This window comes from Hylobates moloch, unplaced genomic scaffold (assembly GCF_009828535.3).
Source record: "Hylobates moloch isolate HMO894 unplaced genomic scaffold, HMol_V3 SCAFFOLD_13, whole genome shotgun sequence".
In the NCBI taxonomy this organism is placed as follows: domain Eukaryota; kingdom Metazoa; phylum Chordata; class Mammalia; order Primates; family Hylobatidae; genus Hylobates; species Hylobates moloch.
In genome coordinates, this window is record NW_026652288.1 from 55,976,715 (window position 1) to 56,003,510 (window position 26,796).

Here is a 26,796-nt window from a genome sequence, read left to right on the forward strand (position 1 = left end):
GATAAAAGATATATGCACTTTCTGGCCACAGTAAATTAATATCTATTATTCATTATAAGTACACAAATAACAGTTACCTAGTTATCTTAGAAAATGCAAACTATTTTCCTGACTCTACTCTTTCCATGTTTTTGTGGGAGTTCCTCAAGTCACTCCTCAAAATCCTTCCAGAAGATTCTGAGAGTCCTCAGGGTATGTGTCATATGTGATCGCAAACTCTTTTGTTGCTATTCCATGAAATCTGACATTTTCCTTCTCTCTGGCTTCAACTGTGCTGATCACACCCTCTTCTGGACCTAATGTTCTGATGCCCACTGTCTTTCCTTCTCTCCACTTCTGCCTGGTTCCAGCAGGTTGCCCAGATCACGGCATAATGCCATGCCATGTTCCAACAATTACCTCAAGGAGAAGAAGCAACCTGCGCCTGTCTTTATGCTTTTGGTGTTATCAAGAGCTGAAATGGGTCTCTCATTTTCACTATTTCTCTATTATACTTTTAGAACAACGGCATAAGACTTCAATGGCAGATCTACAATACTCTGAGTGATAAATACTATGCTACAATATCAACTTGCCTTTGAACAAAGATTCAGTGAATGCCGTCTACCCAACACTCACGTTTAGAAAAAGAACATGATCGTGACATTGCAGTTCTGTGCATGCCTGAATCACTATTTTGAATTTTATGTTTATTATTATCTTGGTTATCTTTATAATTGTGCCACATAAGTTTGTAGCTCTAATAATGTGTTATTTAACTTTGCACGTTTATATACATGGAAAAATACTGAATACAGTATGGTTCTTCTGAAACCTGTATTTTTTTCCAAAAATTCTGAACCAAGTTCCTAGTTCATCCAAGTTGTAATGTGTAGCTGGAAATCACTCGTGTTCACTGCTATATAGGATTCACATCTTTTAAAATGGTGCAGTTTATGTATTCACTTGGCGGGCGTTTGGGTGTTTTAGTTTTGTAATATTACAATGTGCTGTGAACATTCTTTTATGCATAGACTGGTGCATATTAATAGAGTTCTCTGGGGGAACTCCTGGGCATAGGACATGCAGATCTTTATAATATATTTACTAAGAAGTTAGTGCTTGAGCAATTCTGACTCATACTAATTATGTGGAGGTGCTCCCAGAGCACCACATTCTCACAAACACGGGGTGGGCATGATTGGACTAACGATTTCCCTGACTTTTAATTTTCTCCAGTTGGTTTAAAATCTTCCTTCCGGTGATATCGAATGATGCTGAGGATCCTCTTGAAATGGGGAAAGTTCCCTTGTCCTTCTGGCAGAGAGTGCGATGGCGGTGTGGCTCGCTTCTTCAGTGCCCTGCTGCTCAAACCCCTAGGGTGGCATACAGACCGGCAGGCTGCGGGGCTTTGACCCCACAGCAGTGTCTAGGGGTAGATATTTACAGCTCCTGAAGCCCCAGTGGGCATGTGTTACAGGGTGCTCTGTTTTAATTTTGCCATCTATATATAGGCTGCTTGTGTTAACTAGCTCAATTAGACCCTCTACTTTGTTGCAAGGCTTTCTGTATCCCGGGTTCTTGCCTTGGTGTACCTGAAGAATCGGATCACACCTGGGCTTGGAGAATGAGTGCAAGGGTTTATTGAGTGGAAGTAGCTCTCAGCTGATGAGGGAGCCAGAAGGAAGATGATTTTCCCTCGGAGTAGGGCCACTCAGCTGCCTGGGCTCTCCTCCAACCGCCCCAGCCAAACTCCATGTCATTCTGCCAGTGGATGGCCTGCCGGAGTTCCGGTGCCTGTCGGTGCTTACGACGTCCTCTCCACGTCCAGCTGCTTGTGTGTTCCTCCTCCGATGTGTTTCTGTCAACATGCAGGTGCTTGTTATCTTCTTCCGCCAATCTGCACCTCTTGAGGTCCAGCCTCTTGTGTGTCTGCCTGCTAGGGTCTTGGGTTTTTATAGGCCCAGGATGGGGCCATGGCAGGTCACGGTGGTCTTGGGAAATGCAACATTTGGGCAGGAAAAGAAAAATGTCTGTTCTCACCTAAGTCCGTGGGGGTGGAGCCTAGCTAGGGACCACCTTCCCTCCCCAGCACTTCCCTTCCCCACTTCCTTATCATTTAAGGGGACCATGCTGTTTTCTACACAGCACTTCCACATCACTTCAATATGTTTATTGGCCTGTTCTGTTTTCTTCTTTCTTATAATGCTAATTTCTATATGGACTGTTTTTTGTTTATTTACTTTTTAGCTCTTTATATATTTTAACATCAATCCTTCATGTGCTGCAAATACAAACACTATTTCCCAGTGTGTGACTTGCTTTTTGCTTTTTTATGCTATTTATGATAAACAAAAGTTCCTAATTTTAATGCAGTAAAATATATTAATTTTTTATGGTTCATGATTCTTCTATCTAGCCTAAAAAATCCTTCTTTCACAAAGAAAAAGTAGTTTCTATTTGTATTCTAAATTTTTTTTAAAACTTTAGCCTTTTACTTTAATTTTTAACCCACAGAGATTATTTTTTATTGTGGTTAGAATTTGGGGCCAAATTTATTTTTCTGATATGTACAACATATTCTCTCAGTACTACTAATTGAAAGTCCATTTTTTACCTGATATATAGTTAGAACTCCATCATAAATCAAGTTTCTGTATATGTGTGAGTCCGTTTCTGGTCTCTCCAATCTGTCCCATTAGTCATTTTGTCAAACTCTGTGTCATACTACACTGTCTTAAATTGTTTTATATCTTTATAAGAAGTCTTGGTAGCTGGCTGACTAATCCTGTTACTTTATTCTTACAAATGTCTTCACTATTCTTTGTCGTTTGGTAGTTCACATACATTTTTGAATTAACTTTGCATGCCTACAACAATGTTATAGATTTTGAATCTATACATCCATTTAGGAAGAACTGACTCTTTTTGCCATTGATTCTTCCAAATCGTGAACATGAGCTCTTCTTTTCTCTTGGTCCTCGTTAATATTTGTCAACAGATTTTATAATTTTCTCCATAAGATTACACATATTTTTTATTAGCTTAATTCCCAAGTAGTGCATATTTTTCTGCAATATTACATAGTAGGTAAGAGTACAGACTTTGGAAATCCCAGCTCTTCCATTTTTGGATTGTATGACCTTGGAAAAATCACTTAACCTCTTTGTGCCTCAGGGTTCTCATATATAAAAAGGGAATATTTATATACCAAACCCTTAGAATTGTTGTGAGGACTAAATGTATTCTAAATTGCTTGTAACACTGCCTAGTAACAAATTAAATGTAATGTGTTTGCTATTATTATGTTGAGGAGAATATTTTTCATGAAGGATTAATTCATGCTTGAAAAAAATATATATTTTTTGCTTTTATTGGGGATAATGGTCTATAACTATACATTAGATCAACCTGTTAATCATATTGTTCAAATCATCTACACGCTAAAGTGTATTGCCTGATTGATCTATCAACTACCATTATGTTAATAGATTTGTCAAAGTCTACTTCTAATTCTGTCGTTTTTGTTTTCTACAATTCGAGACCATGAGTTGAGGTGCATCCAAGTTCAGAAATGTTTATTTCTTCCTGGTCAGCTTAACTTTTTTTTTTTTGAGACAGAGTCTCACTCTGTCCCCCAGGCTGGAGTGCAGTGGCGCAATCTTGGCTCACTGCAACCTCCCCCTACCGGGTTCAAGCGATTCTCCCGCCTCAGCCTCCTGAGTAGCTGGGATTACAGGTGCGTGCCACCACACCTGGCTAATTTTTGTATTTTTAGTAGAAATAGGGTTTCACCATGTTGGTCAAGCTGGTCTTCAACTCCTGACTTGTGATCCGTTTGTCTCAGCCTCCCAAAGTGCTGGGATTACAGGCGTGAGCCACTGAGCCCAGCCTCAGTTTAACTTTAAAAAAAAATTTAGTAACCCTCATTATTTATTGTGATGCTGTTTGTCCAAAAGTATTTTTTATTTGGAAATATAGCTATACCAGCTTTCTCTAAGTATTCTGTGGCATATCTTTTACCAATCTTTTACTTTCAACTTTTCTGAATTACGTTTTAGATGTTTTTCTTCTAACTTCCTGAAGCTTCTAATTACAGGTGTTTCCTATACATTTTTTGTATAGCTGGATTATTATTGCTTTGCAAGTGGTGGTTGTTCTTGTTCACACTTCCATTTTGTCATTTTCTATCTTTTGTTCTATTTACACTTATAATTATTTACTTACAATTACTTATAAATTTGTTTTTAATTATATTACATCATACTATGCCTCTCTTGTTTTGCCTTTTCTGTTTCTTCTTCCCTTTTTAAAAATCTTTTATGTGAATTGATTGACTATTTTTCTTACCCAATTTTTTTCCTCTCTGTTGAATTAGAACTAATATATACTATTTCTTTTCTTTTGGTGCTTATCTTAGAAATTTGAGTTTAACCATTTCAAAATTAGTTCATTCTTTTACTTTCCTTAAACAATAAAAGGACTCAGGAACACTTAAATTGTATCCACTCTCTGGCTAATTCATATGTTACCTTCATAAGCATTTAAATTCCTTCTGGCATTATTTTAGCTTTTTAAGCCATTATACTCATTATAAGTTGCTATATACATTCCAGATTTGGTTAGATTTTCTTTGCTTTTCATTCCTTTTTAAACCACAGACCTTCCATCTGAGTTTACCTTCTGAATTTGCACATCTCTTTTTAACTTTTTTTTTAAATTTTAAGTTCCAGGATACATGTGCAGGATGTGCAGGTCTGTTACATAGGTAAACGTGTGTCATGGTGGTTTGCTGCACCTATCAACCCAATACCTAGGTATTAAGCCCAGGATGGATTAGCTACTTTTCCTGATGCTTTCCCTTCCCCCTTCCCCTCACTCCTCACAGGCTCTAGTGTGTGTTGTACCCCTCTCTGTGTCCGTGTGTTTTCGTTGTTCAGCTCCCACTTATAAGTGAGAGCATGCATTGCTTGGTTTTCTGTTCCTGCATTAGTTTGCTGAAGCCAGTGGCTTCCAACTCCATCCATGTACATCTTTTAAAGTTTCCTTTAGTAACAGTCTGCTATTGGCAAAATACTTAGGTTTTTTGTTTGTCTGAAAATATCTTTACTTTACCCTTGTTCCAAAAATATCTTTTCTCTAGGTATAGAACTCTAGGTTTGCAGATGTTCTGTCTCAGCACAATAAAGATATCTTTCCACCATGTATTTACTGATCCATAATATAAATACAATACATAGTGAAGAAGGGTATTTCTGCATCTGTGGATTAGCACTTTTCATCAGTTCCATAATATTCTGTCTTTATCTCCATATTTCATAACTACTATCTCCTAGTTTTTATTTCTTTGTGTCTTTGTGTGCATTCTAGATAATTCTGTCTAATCTATCTTCTAGTTCACTAATTTCCAGTTGAGTAATTTCCCTCCTTAGGCATGTCCAACCTATGGTTAAATGCATCCATTAAATTTTCATTTCAATTATTACAGTTCTCATGTTTATAAGTTATTCTTTCTTCACGTTGGTTATTTTTATACTAACTCTTTACTCATATTTGCAATCCTTTCTCATATTTCTTCTATTATGTTAAATCTCTGTATATTTCTAATGGCTTTGCAATTATGCAACTACTTTTTTCTGTTGCTGGATCTCACTCATGATGCATTGTTTCATTGTGTGTTTTGTGAAATTTGACTGTAAGCTCATTTTAACTTTTTCTCTGGGACCCTTTGAGACCTGGGTTTCTGCAGTTAGAAAGTGTGTTTGTTTCTGCCAGACTTCTGAGGATATTACCCTCTTAGGAGTCTTTTAAGCTTAATTATCAGCTTGAACTATTTTAGACACAGTTCACAGTTAGTGTGAATTTGAACTGCAAACTTCTATGAGGTTTGCATAAAGGGCCAGTTTATTATTGGCACATTCTCAAGTGAGACTTTTTTCCTTTTCACTCAGGCCCAAATGTATAATAGGTAACTGTTACTGTTTGAATGTGTCCCCCAGAAAGCATGTGTTGGAAACTTAATCTCCCATACAGCAGTATTGGGAGGTGGACCTAATGAGAGGCTATTGGAGCATGAGCGCTGTGTTCTCACAAATCCATTAATACTCTTACCGTGGGAGTGGGTTTGTTATTACAGCAGTGGGTTCATTATAAAATGGTGAGTTTGGTCCCTTTTTCTCTGTCTCTCTTTTGCCCTCTCTTTGCCCTTCCACCATGGGATGATGCAGCAAGAGGTTCTTCACCAGATGCTGGCCCCTCCATCTTAGACTTCCCAGCCTCCAGAACCATGAGGCAAATAAACTTCTTCTAAGTTGTATTACAAATTACCCAGTCTTGATATTCTGTCCTAGCTGTGTAAATGGACTAAGGCCACATTTTTTTTTACAATCCTTTGGGAGGGGTCTGGTGTGTTTCTTGTTTACTAAGAGTATAGCCATCGGGTTCCCAGCTTCATTCTCGTGGTCTCCTATTAGACTCTACATCTTGCGCTTTGTTTCCTGTCCTTCATGCCCTGTGAAACTGTCAACATTGAGGCTTAGGTTCACTTAAATCAGTAAATACGCTCAAGGTTAAAATCTACTTCCTTAATTGCTAAAACAGGAAAGCAACCAAGATGTCTTTCAGTAGGTGAATAGATAAATGCACTAGGTTTACCTCTCGACAATGGAATATCATTCAGTGCTGAAAGAAATAAGCTGTCAAGCCATGAAAAAACGTGGAGCAAACATAAATACACATTACTAAGTGAAAGAAGCCAGTCTAAAAAGACTACATACTGTATGATTCCAACTACACGGAAAGGCAAGACTACGGAGAAAATAAAAAGATCAGTGGTTTTCAGAGGTTATTGTGATAGAAGGGATGAAAAAGTGGAGCACAGAGGGTTTTTAGGGCAGTGAAACTATTCCACATGATACTATAATGGTAGATACATGCCATTAAACATTTGTCAAAACCCACAGAATGTGCAATACCAAGAGTGAACCCTAATGTCAGCTATGGACTTTGAGAGATAATGATGTGTTAATGTAGTTTTATCAACTATTACAAATACACTAATCTGGTGGAGGATGTTGATAATAGAAAAGGCTATGTATGTGTGAAAGAAGGATGGAAAATCTCTATACCTTCTGCTAAATTTTTCTGTGAACTTAAAACTGCCTGGAAAAAAATAACATCTACTGAAAAGTAAAAAACAAAACAAACAAACAAACAAAAAAAACCTTCTTGATTTTTCTTCTGCTTCAAATTTTTGCCTTCACTCATTTGTTTTGTCCTCTTAGTATTTACTGTTATTTTGCCATCTTGTTAGTAAGTTTAACAAAAAGAAGCATCATTAGCTGTTTTTAGCAGGCGTATTTTTCATAGTACCTAGCAATACCTACTGGCAAATATGAAACTTCTATGTTTTTGAGTCATACTCCTTGAATCTTTGTTTCCTGAGTATCATATTATTTTCCACAAAAAGACTCTTAAGCCCTCTTTCATATGGGTCCCAGCAGGCCCTTATACTAGTCTTCTAGACGTGTCCTGATGTAACTGAATACTGGTCTGAGCATAGTATAGGGCCTTAAGCTGGGATTGTCCCTGTCTTCCATTAGAACACTATAAACTCAACTGTGATATGTGTTGAGATAGAGACGCAGAGATCTCTGTGTACTCAGAGGGTGGAAGAGCACTTCTGGGTGATAAAAGAAGGCTGTGGTAAACACGTGGTTTGAAATGTGTGCATTTATGTGGCAAATGGGCAGTGAGCACTTCTTACTTGCAAAGTTCTGTAATCAACAATGAGATACAAAGCTGAATACATTTGCTCTACCCTTTGGAAGTTCATAGTTCACTAAATCTTGAATCATAGGTAGAATTTTAATTAGGATAGTGAACGAAGTGGCATACATTTTTTTGTGAGGAGGAAGAGGAATCTCTACAACAGAGTGGGTGGGAGGTTCCTACTTCAGTTTGGCTAGGTCGTCGGATGCATGAGTGGAATAGTAGGAGATCTGGGGGAAATGTTGTTTGAGATCAGATTACAGAGGGCCTATAGTGTCAATCGGAGGAGTTTGGACTTCAGTAGTGCTGTAAGGATGTAATGACGTGTTTAAGGACTTATATTAAGGAGATTCATCAGTCAGTGATGTACCAGACGAATTCAAGGAGACAGAACAGTTAGGAAAGAGATCACATTGTCCTGAACTGTAGCAGCAACAGAGGGAGCAGAAAGTAAGGGGGAAAAGATAACCCTGAAGAGAAGACCTAAACCTGGATGACTGGCAAAATATAAGGTCATTAACCAGCTCAGGCAGAAGATCAGATCTGTGAAGAGTCACTAAGACCAACCCGCTCATGTGGAGATCTGGTTCTGGTGCCAGCAGAAAGAACTTCAGGCACTAAACTTGACAGCTGAAAAGCTTGGCTATGCTCCACTGAATCAATCAAATTCCACTTTTTTCTTGATTCTTAATTAATATTTTCCAGTAAACAAGTTGATCAGGTAGGAGAGAAAGAAAAGAGATGAGCAGATTTTATGGTGTACCCATTATTTATTTTATTAAGGATAAATATTTGTATTTTAAAATAATGCTTATTTTTCTAATCTTAAGTAACTGTATGGTCACAGCAAAAATGTTTGGAAATACAAAGGCATATTAAAAAGAAAGTAACCATCTTCATAATAACAGCAACTAGAGCTAACTGCTATTTCCATCTAGAAATTTTTCTTTGAATACAAGACTTTGAAGAATGAGGTTATGTTGTACAAATTTGTGATCATTTCACTTTTTATAAAAGTTCTTCAGAGTCATAAAGTTCATTGTTTAGATATTTCCTTACTTATTTAAGAAATGTCATCTTGTGGACATGGAGGATATTCATGATACTTTGCTATTATAAATTATGCACTAGTGAACAGATGCTGATATACTCAGGTTCATTTTGATGATCCATGTTTTTGCATGTAGCTACTAAACCAGAATGAAGAATAGATAATGCAGTGATTGAAATTAATTTCAAATGGCCAAATGATCAGATTAATCCATTAACAACAAATGGAGAAACATGTCTACTCTTTAAAGGCCCAAGGAAAAAGCAATTGATATAATTGTTGGGCAAAAAAAAAATTAAACATTTTTAATAAATAAATGTTAAATAAATTAAACATTAAAACTAAGTTGATGAGTAATTTAATCATATATTCAAATGTTATAAAATACTACTCAAATTTCTTTAAAATGACACAAATTGTCATCATCATTATACAAACATACAATTATACAGCTATGCACCAGTCACTGGAAGAATTATACTATCTAGAGTAAATCATCGATACATATGTGCAACAGTATATACATTCTTATGAAAATTTAACAGTGCACAAAAGTCTATACCATCATTTATTTTGCATTTCGTGAAATAGATAATAACACAATGTCAGTGTTAAACATTACAGTCCGCTGTTAGTTATAAATCCAGGAGTTACAGGCAACTAGTTATAATCAAACTTAGAAGGTATGTGCACATGCAATTATGCCAATAAGTGATATATGTGCATATATATATTATGTGTAAATATATATATTTTGTGGGAGCTTCTCTAATTCTCATCCTCCAGAATGGACATATCTCCTCAAAATGACTTTTTCTCTTCTAAGAGTATATATATTTAAAATGCATATCTTCCTGCTTGTTTAAAAAATTCAAATATCCTGAGTTTTTTGGAAAAAAAAAGTTTAAAATGTGAATAAAACACTGAAGTGTAACATCAATATTTTATGATCTTTTGTTTTTTTTTAGTAAATCTATTTTACAATTTAATTTATTTGGTTAGATCAGAAATGTCTAAACATATTTAATTATATTAAAATATTACCTTACCTAACAAGAAAAAGAACAGAGAAAAGCAATTTGGGAACAATTATTATTACATTCATAGGATCTTGACAGCTTTAAGTCTTGTACCTTTTCCTGTTATGATGACCACAGGAAAAACTCCCTCTCCCCAGTATAAAATAGCTTAGAAACACTGCAAGAATAGCCCACTGCCTCATTAGAAAAGCCTCTATTTCCTGCTTCAGTAACCAGCTGATAGAAATGAAGTTCATCCTATCAACAGGGTTATTTATTTTCTATTCTTCTTCTTCTTTGTTAATCTTCCTTTTATGTTTTCTTAATAACACATGCTGGAAAAGTTCCTGAATGCTTTTCAAATAAAGAGAAGTTCTGAGGAGTATTGACGAATCTCTGTTGTGTCAACATAGACACGGGCATCCCCCAGTCTGGAATTCAATGTATAATATCTGAAATAGATAAATGTAGACCCTCCTTTTCTCATTCATCAGATCAGGAGATATTCAGGTCTACTAATTTGTTTTAATGCATGTTACTAGAATTTTATTTCCTGTACAGTAAAGATGTAATGCATTTCATGTATCATAATAGACTGGCATTAAAAAATAACTAGGAGAGCTGGCTCTAAAAAGAAGGAATAGAAAAGGAAAAATCTAGAATTTGTGCTATTAAATGAGTTTTTTACATGTTTTGGAATTATGACCAGTGACAAAGTGTAGAACCTACCAAATTGGAAATCATACACCAATTCAGGATCAGCCCGTTACTTACGATTAATCATTATGTACTTACAACTACATTTTTTGTTATTATACACTGTGGTACTAATCTGAAGATGAGAAACTCCAAGCATTTTTTAATAATTAATCTTGTAGATCAAATTTCTCACTGACCATCAGACCCTAGAAGAAAATACTGTATTTTACGGGTGTTATAGTAGGGCATGGAAGAGATTTAATTCATTATTATGTCATATTCTCAACGAATGTCTGAGCATTGGGTACAAAACTATAATAATATAAAAAGATTTCTTTCTTTGATCTACCTTCAGGAACATATTCGTTCTATGTAATGTTTTCTATGTAAGACCTTTGTCATTTCTATGTAACACAAACAATCTGATCCACCTATGAAGAAAACAGTAGGTTTGCACTATTATTTTGCAAATAATTGTCATTGCTCGTCAGCATATAAGTCCATCATAAAGCATGATAAATGGAATATCATTTGGTAAATTTAAATTAACATCTCTATGCAAGTTCAAAAATTAGTTTTTGTTAACATGCCCAAGATTCTTTTCTTTCATTAACTTCTAGCTCAATTTTACAGTAAATCTAGCCTCTCTATTAACTCTGTGTGCTTTGGAGCAGTCTTTCAGCCTTAGCAAACCTAAATAGACTCTTCTACTTGCCTTCTTCTTGGACTGCAGCCCTACAACTCTTTTTCTTTTCTTTCTTTCTTTTTTTTTTTTTTTTTTTGAGACGGAGTCTCACCCTGTCACCCAGCCTGGAGTGCAATGGTGTGATCTTGGCTCACTGCAAGCTCCGCCTCCTGGGTTCACGCCATTCTCCTGCCTCAGCCTCCCGAGTAGCTGGGACTACAGGCACCCACCACCACGCCCAGCTAATTTTTTCTTTTTGTATTTTTAGTAGCAACAGGGTTTCACCATGCTAGCCAAGATGGTCTCGATCTCCTGACCTCGTGATCCACCCACCTCAGCCTCCCAACCTGCTGGGATTACAGGTGTGAGCCACCGTGCCCAGCCAGCCCTGCAACTCTTAATTCTGCCTCCTTTGTCCTTACCCATCTATCCTACCTCTCAAGGGCTAGGCAGTGTCTCAACTCTTGTGCCAAATATTTAACAGGGTTTCCAATATTCCCAAATGTTGGCTGCCAATGACATTGATTCCCACTAGATAAAGCAATGATAACACTTACCACCATAGTATGTCACCCAAAGTTGATATTTATTACTTCTTCTAGTCCAATTTTTTTTTTTTTTTTTTTGAGACAGAGTCTTGCTCTGCCGCCCAGGCTGGAGTGGAGTGCAGTGGCTCAATCTCGGCTCACTGCAAGCTCCACCTCCTGGGTTCACTCCATTCTCCAGCCTCAGCCTCCCAAGTAGCTGGGACTACAGGTGCCCACCACCACGCCCGGCTAATTTTTTGTATTTTTAGTAGAGATGGGGTTTCACCGTGTTAGCCAGGATGGTCTCGACCTCCTGACCTCATGATCTGCCTGCCTCGGCCTCCCAAAGTGCTGGGATTACAGGCATGAGCCACCACGCCCGGCCCTTCTAGTCCTATTTTTAAAAATTCCCCTGAAGGCACTCGTGTGGATCATTTTGTGAATGTTTAGACTTTGCTTTTATCCCTGACAATCCTCTTTCTGGCACCCAAAGTAGCTATCTATTGTCTGTATCTGCTCTTATATTTAGGCAAAAGGTATTTTGCCTTTCTGAAGTGACTACCTCTTCAAAGTGACTTTTTAAACTATAGAACGGTATCCCAAACAGTAGATGGTAGCTCTTTAGCTGACTTCCTTTGCTGAAAACATAGCCAACTCAAGAGCATGATAGCAGATGTAACCAAGAAGTGCAGTCATCGGATCAGAGACAACCACAGCACAAAGGGTCACCCTGTCCTTATGGATTGCTTACTTTGCAGAGTGCACATAGCTAATGTCAAAAGAAGGTTGTTAACACTCCCTTTTGAAAAGCTATTTTCAGTAATTCAAAAGAAAGACAGCTTACAAATGCTGAGAGTGGAGATGCAATAAAGACCGCAGGGCCGGGTGAAAGCAGCACTATAGACGTTACAATAGGGATTTGAGCCTCTCCGAGAATGGACAGTACTTTTCTATAAAAGTGAAGTCTGCTCTTTCTTCTTTTTAAATTTGCTGTAGACACTAAGGGTTGAAAGAATAGTAAAGATCTTTTCAACTCAAGCCTTGCTTTCCTAAGAATTCTGTGCTCTCCATCCTCATTCCGTTGACATCACAACAAAAGAAGCTCTCCACCTTGTTCCTGCCTCCACACATTTCATCTGGATAATACACTTCATTCAGCATCTCTCTCCCATTCAGTGATTCTGCCACCCACAACACACACCTTTCCATGAACCCCCAGACCTCAGTCCCAGGTCAGAATGACTTGATTGAGGAATAGTATCAGCATGGTAACAATAAAAAAGAGCAATTGAATGAAATTCAGGAGGCCTAGTTTCTACTCTTAGCTCTGCCACTAAATTGTCAGATGAATGTGGATAAGTCATTTCAATTTAGAAAAGATAGAAGGCAAGTTAGATTATGTCTAAAATTCCCTCCCAAATAATCCTAGGAAGTAAATTATAATTATGTTTTTTTTCTAAAAAAATCTAATCAATACTAAAGATAATATAGAAGAAATTTATGCTTCTGCTTGGGTTAAATACCAGAAAATCAAGTTCTTGCTTTCTCTCAATAGTCCTAATTTTATAATTGCTTATGTTTTATACAAGATGGAAGCCACAGATTATGCATATTGGCATCCCTCTCCCTTTTCTGCCCAGGACTTTGGTTATCAGACCTGTTAGAAATCAGTCCTAATCCACCTCTCTAGTGTTGTCTCTTAATACATCCCTAAACCCTCTTCATGGTAGCCAACACTGAACTTCTCACCCTCCATGTAAACAGTAGCTTCTCTCTGGAGCATCCCCTCTTGTGGCTCATCTTGCCTCTTGATTCATCCCATCTATCTTTTACCACATATCCCATTGCACTATGGTGAATTCTTTATGTGCTTAAGCCTCCGTCTATAGACAATGACCTCTTAAATGACCATTGGACTATAGGAATGCATCTCTTGAAAAAGCAATCTTCAGAGTTAAAAAGTGTGTGTGTGTGTGAGAGAGAGAGAGAGTGAGAGAGAGAGAGAGAGATCTGTGTTCAATTTCTGATTCTGATGAGTAGTTGCTGAGTGACCTTAAATAAATTACTTAATGCTGGCTCTGAATTTCCTCATTTATAACATAAAATTTGTAGATAATATCTACCGAAAGCAATTGGGACTACAGTCCAAGAAACAGAAGACCTAAAACAAATGCTTAAGGGAAAAAGGAGTTTTATTGGCTCTCCTTGCTAAAAATTCCAAAGGTTTATTGTTTTAGATATAACTTGTTGCAGGGGCTCAATCTTTCTCCATCTTTGGCTTTTATTCGCTTTTTTGAATCCATCCTCGGGGTCTATATATTGTGGCGTGATAAAGCTTTGAGCTACTCCTGATCTACATTTTTGTGGTTCAAATACAATAGAAAAGACAAGTGTTCTTTTCCTAATAGTTTCAACAAAAGTTATGAACCTGATTTTGATGGGCTTGAACTAAATCCTCATTTTTGAAATGATCACTATACCCAGTGAACTAAATAAAATGCACTCATTAGCTAATCCCTAGATCACAAGCCCAGCCCTGAAGCTGGAATCAGCCCTGAACAAACACATGGACTAGGAAGAAAAAGGTGTAATTATGCAAAATAAATTTAGGGTCATATTTCCAAAAAAAAGTGAATAAATGCTAGATGGACCAGAAATAACTACTGTGCACTGTATTATCCTATCAGATTCTTAATAATTAAATGAGACATTATTCACAAATCATTTAGAGCAATGGTTGGTACATAAGAAGTTTCCAAGTGTAATCCATAGCATGTAGCAGGTGCTAAGAAAATGTTCAGTGAGTAAAGTGAATAAGTAAAAACTGGACATGCTAGAGGAATTCTTAGAATGAGTAACTTCATAGATAATTTTGTTTTAATTTTACAGTGCATTTTTTGATTACTTTTCTTGTTGGCAGAGATAAGAGACTAGGTCACATCTATTGTTTGTACAGCTTTCGGAACATATTCTACTTAATCTAATACAATTATGCTGCTGTACAAATACAGCGAAAGCAATTATACCCTACACCCAACTTCGCTTTAGCAGTTAACTAATTCAACAAACGCATGCGGGGCTTCTCATAAGTTCTCAGTCCTCTGCTGGTACTAGAAATGCAAAGAAAAAGAAGGCAAGGTGCCATCCTCAAAGAAACAAATTTCTTTTTGTTTCATATCTAACGCTGTGGGATATAATAACAGATCTAACAGATGAGGACCTTCTTAGAGAATAATAAACAGGTAAGTTTAAAACTAAACATCTTAATGAAATACAAATTTTCCAATTAAAAAAAGAAAGAAAAATAAATGCTCATAATTGCCAAGAAGCTACTAAGCATCAGTGAAATTTTGACAGAGGACTTCAGGACCCCTATTTCAGAAAGAGTGATGGACAAGGGTACCATCTGGCAATTAAGCTGAGAGCTGAAAAATGAGAAAGAGCAATATACTATGAAATCAGAGGAAGGTGCTGTTTAGAATTCAGACCAGGTCCCTTAGCTAGAATGTGAATCCCAGCTCCACTTTCGACTTGCTGTGTGACTTGGGGCCCAAGTTCTCTCTTTGGCTTCTTTTCTTCATGTATGAAATGGAAATAATGATAACTGTGTTTAAGAACCGATAGGACAATGACACTGCTTGCATTCAAGCCCTTAGCTTCTCTTGCATGAACTGGTAACATTCACTTAATCCCTCCAGCTCACCCACTATGCTAGTGCTGAAGTCATCTTTCTAAACTGCAAATATGATAGTTTTATTTCTTTTATAATAGCCCCCTTTACTTTTTGCAAAGATCCCAAATTATTTAATAGGGTGTGGTCATCCTTTCATGATCTGGCCCTTGCTTACCTCTGCAGTTTTAGTGTTCACCATGACCCCTCACCCAGCCCAATCTTAAACTCTTAGCTTCGTACACATTAACTACGTAAAGTTCCTCTGACATGAAATGCTGTTTCCTACCTCTGTGCCTTTGCATGGTCAATGTTTCTCTGTTTGGAAATTTGGTCTCCTTGGTAAACACCAAGACTAATTTTATGATCTCTTCAAAGTTTGCTGGATTCTTCCAGTAGCCCCCAACCTAGAGCTGACTGCCACGTCCACAAGATTTCCCTCTGCCCCAGCCCATATTGATGATATTAATGTGTGTGTGTGTGTGTGTGTGTGTGTGAGACAATGAGAGCGATCTAATGAGGATACTGAAATAAGTAATACAGGATAAGAAGGAATAATTCCATGAGATAAATTCTTCAAAAATAATAAAGGAATGGTTTACAGAGCATGAATGGAGGCACTCAACTTTGGTAGGACTGGGGATTTTTCTTTCAAGCTGTATAGAAAGGCAGCCCAGAGAGTCTTTCTACTTACAAATGCATGTGGATTGACAAGTGGAGGGAAGACACAGAGGTTTCCATTCCATGGTTTCTTTTTCCTCCATGAAGTCTAGAACAAGATGACCAGCCAAGCATGAAGAGAGAGAAGGGCACGGTAGCAGAACTGCAGACAGAAGAGGTACGAGATACCAGACTGGGAGAGCAGAAAGTTGAGGTCATAATAATCCACTAGGATCCAGTGAACTATGAGATAAGGTCATCAACTAAGAGTGGGCGGTTTTTGTTGGAAATTTGAAAAAAGAGGAGGAATTATGGCACTAGTTCCTTTAGCATGTGAAACGGCAACTTGGCAAGGAATGTAGAGTGTAATTGTCAGGCAGCATGGATTGCCCATTTGCAAATTGTGGTAATGAACGTACAGGGAAAGCAGTCGCTATGGTCATCATGACGTGCATCCCCTCTGGGACCATGTCGCTGCTCAGCTGGGGAAGCAGGGAGGTGAATACTTGGTCTTAACCACAGTTGACCTTCTTCTGGATGATACAGTGGACAAAGAGAACAGGGGAGTTGAGGATTTCAGAACTCTGCCAATGCTTTTTATCTAGAGTCATGTTGCCATTTTTGTCCCAAGAAAGGCAGGATTACATTTTTTTTAACAGATTAAGTTGGTGTAGTGTATTCTTGGTTATCAAAATACTCGTATAGCTTTGGAATTTTGAATTGGTAAATATTCATGATGTGTGAAAAATCATGATACATACTGTACGATCTCAGTCCCATAAAATTGGATGTTGTGCCTACACATGCACAGGACCTAGAAGAACATGTCAAACTATAAACTGCTTGTGATTGTGAATGACTTTGTTCTTTGCTTCTTGTGTTTTTCAGTTTCCTATAATGCACATATTAACTTTTTAAAAATAAAGATTATTTTAAAAGTCAAAAAAAAAAAAAAGATACTACGTCTAACTGTGAATTTCAAGCTGCACCAGGAGACAGGAGTGAGCCTGAGGGAATTATTGACAGTGAGAAGGGGAAGGGTCAACAGGTTCAAGCTCTAGCGAGAGAACAAAAGTGCTGGAGTGGGAATGCAAGAGCATTTGAGCTGACCAGGAAGTGAAATGCTTAACATTGCCATTTTTAAAATAAGGCAACTATGAAAATGACATTTTATGAATGCTCTCTTCTACACATTGCTTATAGCATGTTAAACTATTTTGATGGAGATCTCCCAAAAACTGACATATGAGTCAGGAAATCAAATCACAAATGGCCGTGGATAGTTAGCAATACCTTTAGGAAGCTAATAAATGATCATTTTAATATCTGCTAAAAACTCCACATTCAACTATGAAAAACCTTGGATTCTGGATTCTTCCAAAGGTAAACCACATGACACTAACAAATAACAAAGTAATTGCAATTTCCTCAAAAGATACAACAAGCAAAATACAGAAGGGAGAAAAAAAAAACCTTCCTGATGTACACAGAAGTGTCTTCCTGGTTTCCTTCTATACCTTTGTTCTTTGTTTCAGACAGATTGCTTTTGGGTGGGTGGAAGCCCATTCTAGGAAAGGTTTCCATGCAGTCTGCCTGGTTCCCTAGTTGTCACGGCAGAAGTAATGACACAAAATTTATGGATCATGGCCAGGCACGGTGGCTCATGCCTCTAATCCCAGCACTTTGGGAGGCCAAGGCTGGCAGATCACTTGAGGTCAGGAGTTTGAGACCAACCTGGCCAACATGGTGAAACCCCATCTCTACTAACAATACACAAATTAGCCAGGCGTGGTGGCAGGCACCTGTAATCCCAGCTACTAAGGAGGCTGAGACAGGAGACTCGCTTGAACCTAGGAGTGGAGGTTGCAGTCAGCCGAGATCATACCACTGCATTCCAGCCTGGGCGACAGAGTGAGACTGTGTCTCAAAAAAAGAATTAAAAAAAAAATAAAAACAAAATGTATGAATCACTTCTCACTTACTTCAATTTTATGTTTCTATTTTCTATTCCTGGTGCAGATTTCCTGACATTGACTGTTGTTTGCCAGCATCATGAATTCATTTCCTCCCCCATTGACAGTAGAGGCAAAAATAATGTTTCTCTCTTTGTTAAGGTATAAAATCTACTCCAAATAGGTCATTGATGACTTTTTAAGGGGATTCACAGCCCACAGTGAGAAGCAGCCAAACTGGGCCTAGAGAAATGTGACTGCTTTCTTTCCCAAAGAATCCAGAATATCTCTGATTCTAAGAATGGGAAATTGGAGGTTAAAAGCTGCCCATATTTCAGAAGACCATTGAAAAAGAAGTAGTCAAATAAAGAGGTGCAGTTAAGGATGTTAGAGAAAAGACATGACCATAAGCTTTAGCTTTTACCCTTATGTCTCTACAGAAATGTGATTTAATTATTAGTTGCAGCAACTTGTTATGAATAATTTGGAGTTGGAGGGTGCAAACCTGAAATGTTTTGTCAGAGGGATTTGATATTCCAGGAGTTTTGTGATTTAATTTTCACTAAGCATTATCCCCAGATTCCATTAGGCAGGAGATAATGATACTGAAGCAATATTTTTATAATAGACTATCTAGCTTTCTCTTAGCTGTGGGGATTAAAGTTTTCATATTTCTCATTTGATTCATTTTGTGAAATAAGTGTTTTATTGGAACAAGAAAGCATGATATTTCACTAGTTACTAATCAACATTAAAAAATGTTAAGATGATATATGATTAACACGGAGATTGAGTAAAAGTGCATGTATTGTCTAATAAATGAAAACCAGGAAAATAAATAAAGATATGGACATGAAAGACACTACATTCCCCTGTTGTCAACTGATATAAATGGCTAGCCTGTCTAGCCCTAGCTCTTCTTCAAACTTGAATAGTGCTGACTGCATTTGAATCTTCTTACGAAGAGGAAAATCTTTATGGCATGCATGGGCCTAAGTGTTCTTTAAAGTTTGAGAACAATGCTGCTTAAAAAGCCAATGCTTTTTGGACATTTGGGTTGGTTCCAAGTCTTTGCTATTGCACATTGTGCACATGTACCCTAAAACCTAAAGTATAATAATAATTTTAAAAAAGACAATGCTTTTTAAGCAGTGTCAACCCTTGTTTCTTTCCCCAGTAAGAGAGAGTTCTATCTAGAAAGCATTTTTTTTCTTTTTAAGTTTCTCATTTCTCCCTAGACACAGTCATGAAAACATAAAAATTTCACACCACTGGAGCACAACCAATTTATGTAAAAATCCTATTTGTGTCATTCTATGATTAGAAAGATGTTTCACAGCAAGCTTTAATAACAAACTCTAATCTTCTACTCCGCCTTCAACCTATATATAATCAATTTCTCACAATATTAAATGCTGAAGTTTGATTATTTTTAAAGAGACTTTAGATGCGTCCCCAGAATAGCACGTCTTGAAGTACATTTAAGTCAAAATAAATGTAGTTTCACCAGGTGTGTGAAGTGATTCTTTCACTCTAGTGACAAATGACTTATGGATGGTTAGTGCTGCCATCCATGCAGGCTTGGCTTTGATTTGTATACACTCGTGAATTGTCTCCATGGAGAAAATGTACAGAGGTAGCATTTCACTTTTATGTGTTTCATCAAATAGCTTCCAAGTGACAGAGGGAAAGGTATGAAAGTTGTTAGGGAAAACATTCTCTATTACCAGGAGGTTGTTTCTTCAGAAGTCAGAGGCTTGTGTGTCCTGTGAAGGGAATACTTAATTAAACCTGTGCTGCAGAATTCCTTTCAGATAATCAGAGTCTTTATAAAGCCACCTTTGCCTCCTACAAACAAAATTGTCTACAGGTAGCTGCTTATAAGTTATTTTGACATAGAATTAAGGGAACTTTGATCCTAAAATGTATGTTTCTGTGTTTCAATATAAACTATGTAGTATCTGAGACATTCTCAACCAGGAAATACAACTTCACACTTGGGACTTGTGTGAGATGGTTTGCAGGATCCAGAAAAATCTCACTTGGGTCTCTTATGGTGCCTGAAGGCTTTCTGCCAAGGGTTTAATCTCTTGCATTAAGGGGTCACATGTTAAGTAATTGTTAATAATGATTCCTTTGAGAGATATTTATGTATCAATTATTTTTATGTCTCAAGAGTTATCTGTGAGAGAATGGAAAATCACACTGAATGCCAGGTTTTGTTAGGGGACAAGCAAAGTGGCACATCTATAATACTCATACCTCAGGGACTCCAAGCAGCTGAAAGGAAATAGGAGGGTGTTGAGTGTCTTACAAAGGGGAATATTGGAAACAAAGTCCACGGAGATAACTCTGAGACCTGTTTCACAGTTCTGGTTTGGTCCAAGGCAAGGAAAATATTGAAAAGTTACTTTGACCTGAGGACCTTAGTCTCCTTTCCTCTGAGATTCTTGGGTAAGTGCTTTGATTTGTGGTGTTGAAGAATTATAGGCAGATTGTGCCCTTTTTGTTTTAATACATTCACTCAATTTTATTGCCAAACAGTTGTTCTAAGCAAACACCAAAGTCAAGGTACACCATTGAGAATGTGGAGAAAACATTCAAAAAAGAATGTTCCCCCCTGAAAACGTCTTCTCACAATACTGAGAGTTGCTTCCATGCTTTGTTAGGGCATTGAAAGTCGGTGGATTTCAGTTTTGGCTGCAGTTCCTCATTTGTGGTGATTTAAAGGTCCCAATATCAGCTGGTTATGGAGTGTGTAGGTTTCCTTATTGGCCTCTTAGGAGTCACTAAGAGATACTCCTCGACTGTATACCTTGTTGCTGTAATTGAAGCTGTTTTGTTGCTATAATTCCTTCCTAATGTTGCAGTTTTAGTCAAGTATTCTTTCCCTCTGGAGGCATTAATTATTACCAGTTTTGAAAAGACCTTTGCTTGGTGTGTACATTTTTGCTTCTGGTGCTAAATCATTTCACTCTTTCCTAGTCTACATCTAGGAAAAAGGATGTTTCACCTTTTCTCTTTACTGTTCAGTGTACACCATAACCTCTTTACGCACTGTAATATAGAGTATCTTTGTCCACCAGTCAGAAAGTCAGCATTCATCTTAGTTTCATGCATTTCACTAATTTGCAGTACCTGTCTCAGAATAGAGGATTTAAATTTAGTTTTATTTGCTATTATCTGTGAAATTATTGGTCACTGGAGTTTATGAGAGCAAATCCCCTTGCTAAGGATTTACCCATGGTGTACAGCACATCATTTTTAAACAGGTTATTATTCACTGACAAGGACTTCATTCAAGTACAAAATTGAAAAGTAAGATATATACTCAGATGTAACAGAGTGTTCTGGGAAGTATTCTCTTGTTTGAAGTTAAGTAAGTTTTCCTTCATTTTGTACTGGTAACTATTTCAGATTTTAGACAAGTAAATGAATACTTTTTGTCTTTGTACATTTGGGCTGCTATAACAAAATACTATGAACAGGGTGGCTTCTAAACAATAGAAACAAATTTATCACAGTTCTAGAGGTTAGGAAGTCGAAGATCAAGGCACCAGCAGTTTTAGTGTCTGGTGAGGGCCTGTTCCTCATAGAGGGCACCTTCTCACTGTGTCTGTCCTTACACGGTGGAAGAGGCAAGATAGCTCTCTGGGGCCTCTTTATAAGGGCACTAACGCTTTTCATGAGGGCTCAGCAACCCTTACGACCTACCAAAGTTGATTACCTTTGGTAATCACCTACCAAAGGCCCCACCTCCTTGGTAGGTAAAATACGTTGAAACCCTAACACAAATTGTAGGGCACACAAACATTTAGACCTTAGCACTCTATTCTTATCAACTTTCATAATCTTCACACACACACACACACACACACCTCTATTTCCAATCAAAGAGGAAAGACTACCTACTTATGGTTTTACAAAAATCTGTGTGCACCTGGGAAGATTTTTGAAATAAAATTAGTCACCCTTTAGCTAGTTGTTACTGAGTGCCCACACTGAAATATCCTGTTCTAGGCACTGGAGAAAGAGCATTAAGCAAGACAGACAAATTCAGAGTTCCCACAGAGCCTGAGTGCTAGAAATTGATCCAGACTTCACTTCTAATTTAAATAGACATTGTTCTTCTTCATCCAATTATTTACTAATGGGTCTTATATTCTACATCCAATAGGAATAAATTCTCCATAATTAGTGTGCTAATTTGTGTTTTAATCCTTGGAAACGTATAATTTATCCCGAAGTCATCTGCTTCTGAAAGTAGTACAAGTCCATTTCATTATATAAAACTGAAATACACTGAAATTTTTATTATTTTACTGAACATAAATCAGGAAATAAATTCAATATACATTACCCGAGGACTGACATTTCAAGCCCTTAGCCATGTGTTTCAGTAAATGTATTTTCTTGTTCATTTACTGCTTCATTTTGAATCATTGCCTCTGCCCCAAATGGCTTTTGATATCTCTCCCTTCAGCCTGGATGAACCCATTTCTTTCCAAGAATGAGAGTTTCTACAAAATAATAGAAAACCTTGGCCTGACCTATACAAAACACTTGCTTATTATGATATTGTATAGAAATTCAGAGCAGAATTGATGGAAACAGCTTGGTATAGTCTTATTTTTGTTATTTGAACTTATTTTGTTTTCTTACAATACAAATAAAAACATGTAATAGGAACTCCTCATGTTTTTATGAACATTTTGCCACAAACTTTGACGTTCTCAAATATTTTATTGATTCCAGTGTATTCATGTATACATGTATTTGATTTATACATTACTGTGTAATTTTTAAGGAGTTTTACATTGACAGCTTGATGCAAACAACTGTGTATCTCCAACCTTACAATAAAAATATAAAACAATGGCTTAACTACATAGAAATCCATGCTGAAAAGTCGTTTGAATAATATTGGTTAAAAAAAAAGTTAATTTCCAATGTTGGGTAATAATTATTAATACTTGCCAGAGTGACCCAAAGAATATCAGTGAGTTCTCCATTCTGCTGCAGATTTTCTCTCTGACATAAATGTCATCTGTGTGTGTTGTTCTCTCAGGAGGTCGAGTTGTGTCGTGTTAGCACTCAAGAGAAGCTGGGCCTGACAGTCTGTTACCGAACAGATGATGAAGAAGACACCGGCATTTATGTCAGCGAGGTAAGAAACGCCATGGAGGGGAAATTCGAGGAGGGAGACTAGGAGGAACAGAGCTAAATAACTCACAATGAGAAAACCCTTCCTTCAGAGGCTTGAATGTGAGGAATTGGAATTGGCCATGTTCCAAAACTTGTCACTTTCAATTAGGAAAGTAAATTATGCTGCCCAAGTAATGTAATTATTATCAGCTTGTTTAATGTGAATACTTTCACCCCAGAATCCCAGCAAGGAAAAGTGCAAAAGTGGTAACATTGTCCAAATTTGAATAAATTCCCATAAGAATGCAGCAAGTCCAGCAAAGTTTTTGATCCTCAAACATCTGTCCTTCCATTCTACTCTGTCTTTTATGAGTTCTATTAACAGTAGCACTAGCTAATTGTTTTAAATTACTACTCACAATAATCACATCTTTTACTCTGCTGATGGCATTGATACATTTGAATACCCAATGAGTGCATCTATTAGTTTGTTTTATTCAACCCCACAAACGAGATTCTACACTTGATCTTAGCCAAAGGCCAAGAAGCAATGCACAAGTGAGAGTCTAAAATGCGAGATACTGTTAGTGTTCATTCCTTTTAAAGACTGTGAAGCAAATTTTATTACAATAGATGATTTTTAAAAACTCACAAAAAGCATTATTTTATGTGAAGTGGGAAGGAATGTTTTTAAAAGTTAAGGCTGGACACAGTGGCTTATGCCTATAAACCCTGCACTTTGATAAGCCGAGACAGGAAGATTGCTTATGGCCAGGAGTTTGACCCTGTCTCTACAAAAAAAAAAAAAAATTAATTAGTCAGTCATGGTGGCATACGCCTGTAGTCCTAACTACTCAGGAGGCTTTGGCAATAGGATTGCTTGAGCACAGTAGTTCGATGTTACAGTGAGCTATGATTGTGCCACTGCACTCCAGTGCAGTGACACATGAGTGACAGAATGAGACCCTGTCTCTAAATATAAATAAATTACAATTAAATATGCTTATGATAAAAAATTACATACTTATATGTGCAAAAATATGTGTGTATATGTTTATATATAAATGCAGAAGTTAGACAAACTAGATACTAATTGCTGCTCTAGGCTGTTCTGAGTTTTCTTGGCCATAATCATGAAGACATTACCTAATATACTGAGCTTCAGCTTTCTCAACTAGAAAGTGAATACAACAGTGCTTATCTTATTGTTTTGATAGACCTGCTTAGAATGTGGAAGATATAATATAATTAATGCATTTAGTAAACAACACAACTCTATAAGTGTAAAATATTACTCTTTATCCCTCTGCCAAAAAATTTACTGACTGGCTTCTGCCATGGAAAAATCTCCAGGTAATATTCAACTTATGTACTTCTTTTAAATATGCAATTAGGATAATTCCTCTGATTAGGGTGAGGAAGTATAAGGAAACACCTGTGGCATTATCTTTTGTAATACGTACAGAGGTAGGAAGGTAGAAGTTTAATATTAGTTTGATTACAGTTCTAAAGATGAGGCTTTAGATTATGAGTGGCTTTTAAATGGGATACAGTTTATGAATCACCCTTCATTTCCTTCTAGTAAGTCTCTATTTACTATTTAAATATGTCAGAATTGGAGCTGCACTTTTCAGGGAAGGGAAGGAAGCCACAGGATCTGAACATATGTACTTGGAAGGAATGTTTTCCTTTTACCTCTTACATGTAACTATAGTGTCACTTATTCTTGACTGATGATTTAAGGCTCAATTATTAGGTGGCACCCCTAATAAGAAAATAATATCTAACATATGGATAGGATGGATCAACCTTATGCTACAATTGAAACAGTTTGCTTAAAAAAAGCTTTGATGCAACAAGCCTAAATAAAGTTTGAAGCCATCACATGAAATCTGATAGATGAAATTACCCCCAGTGAACTGTAAGTCATCACTCAAGTTTAGCCCATTAAAATGCTGATAAGCTCCTAACACAGCCTTAAATATCTATACATTCTAAAATAGTTTATAGTTAATATACTTTACCCCACATGTAAAGCAGTACTGAGTAATTAAATACATTTGTGTGTGTGTGTGTTTCTTGAGCAATATAGGTTGTAAATGTCTTTATATATAAATTAATGTGCCCATGAGACATAATTCTCTTTAATAAGTATGGACTTGGGCTGGGCGCGGAGGCTCAGGCCTGTAATCCCAGCACTTTGGGAGGCCAAGGCGGGCAGATCACAAGTTCAGGAGATTGAGACCATCCTGGCTACCACAGTGAAACCCCGTCTCTACTAAAAATACAAAAAAAAAAAAAAAAAAAAATAGCCGGGCATGGTGGTGGGTGTCTGTAGTCACAGCTACTCGGGAGGCTGAGGCAGGAGAATGGCGTGAACCCGGGAGGCGGAGCTTGCAGTGAGCCGAGATGGTGCCACTGCACTCCAGCCTGGGGGACAGAGCGAGACTCTGTCTCAGAAAAAAAAAGAAAAAAAACGATGGACTTACACTATAGCTATCAGCTTTGCTAAGGCAAAAAGTAAATTTCCTGGGTCCAGAGAGTCCTAGTATTACCATCATCTCATGTCAACTGAAGATCGTGTGTGACAGTTGGGATACAGAAATGAGTGAATGAATGTGAAAAAAAAAAGAATGAAGGGAAAAAGGAAAGAAGAAATAGAGGAAGAGGAAGGGTGGAAAACTGGTCTTCAGATTAAGTCCTCTAATTTTAGTCCTCACAATTTTATTCGTGTTCATTCTAAAATAGCTCATTTACATTTTTAGAATCAATGAGTTTTGATGGAGAGAAATATATGTACTATCATAAATCAACAGAGAATTTTGAAACAGCTTTTTCAAAATATATTTTAAAACCATATTTTTAAGTTCTTGAGGGAATGTTTCATACCCAGTTGAAGATGCATGTCCTCTTTGTTACAGGTTGACCCAAATAGCATTGCAGCCAAAGACGGCCAGATTCGAGAAGGGGATCGGATTTTGCAGGTGGTGTAGTAATTTCCTTTAGTTTCCCACGGTCTGTCCAAAGTTACTATTTTATGTTGTTTCTTGTAAACTGTTGAGAAGAGAATTTGTCTTTGCTTTTGGATATTAACATCTACAAAACCAAAAAAAAAGTGCTATCATTTAAAACTAATTAAGGATGGTTCTATTTATTAAGAGTGATTAGCTAATAATTAGTGGTTCAGATACCATCCCTGGACTCAAATTTGACTTCTCTTCCAGCTTCACCATTTGCTTGGCACATTGCATAACCTCCTCTCATCCTAAGCTTTATTTCCTCATCTTAAAAAAATGGTAATAATAACCTATTACTGTTGTGAAGGTGAAACGAGATTATGCATGCAATACGCTTAACACAGTGCATAAGTACTTAATAAATATTAATAGCTATTATTACTAGCAGTGGCAGTTATTGCTGCCTTTTCCAGAATAAATTAAGTGAACGTGGATCTAGATGTTCCTTTGCTATATGAAAGTCTAGAAGTTTGAAGAAGTGTCAACTACAGTCATGCGTCACTTAATATGTTTTGTGAAACATCATTAGATGATTTCCCGGTTGTGCAAACATTGGAGAGCGTACATACACAGAACTAGATGGTACAGCCTACTACATACACACATAGGCTAGCTGGCATAG

The 26,796-nt window shown here is 37.1% G+C and overlaps 1 protein-coding gene across 2 annotated transcripts in view; it reads left to right on the forward strand.

The window, feature by feature from the left end:
• PDZRN4 (PDZ domain containing ring finger 4) overlaps window positions 1-26,796 on the forward strand; it is a 391,635-nt gene that overhangs the window by 345,615 nt on the left and 19,224 nt on the right. For both annotated transcript variants that reach the window (XM_032173717.2, XM_032173718.2), the window contains 2 exons: window positions 23,081-23,179; window positions 26,079-26,141. In XM_032173717.2, coding sequence (XP_032029608.1) covers window positions 23,081-23,179; window positions 26,079-26,141 — 162 coding nt within the window. The remainder of the gene's footprint in view (window positions 1-23,080; window positions 23,180-26,078; window positions 26,142-26,796) is intronic.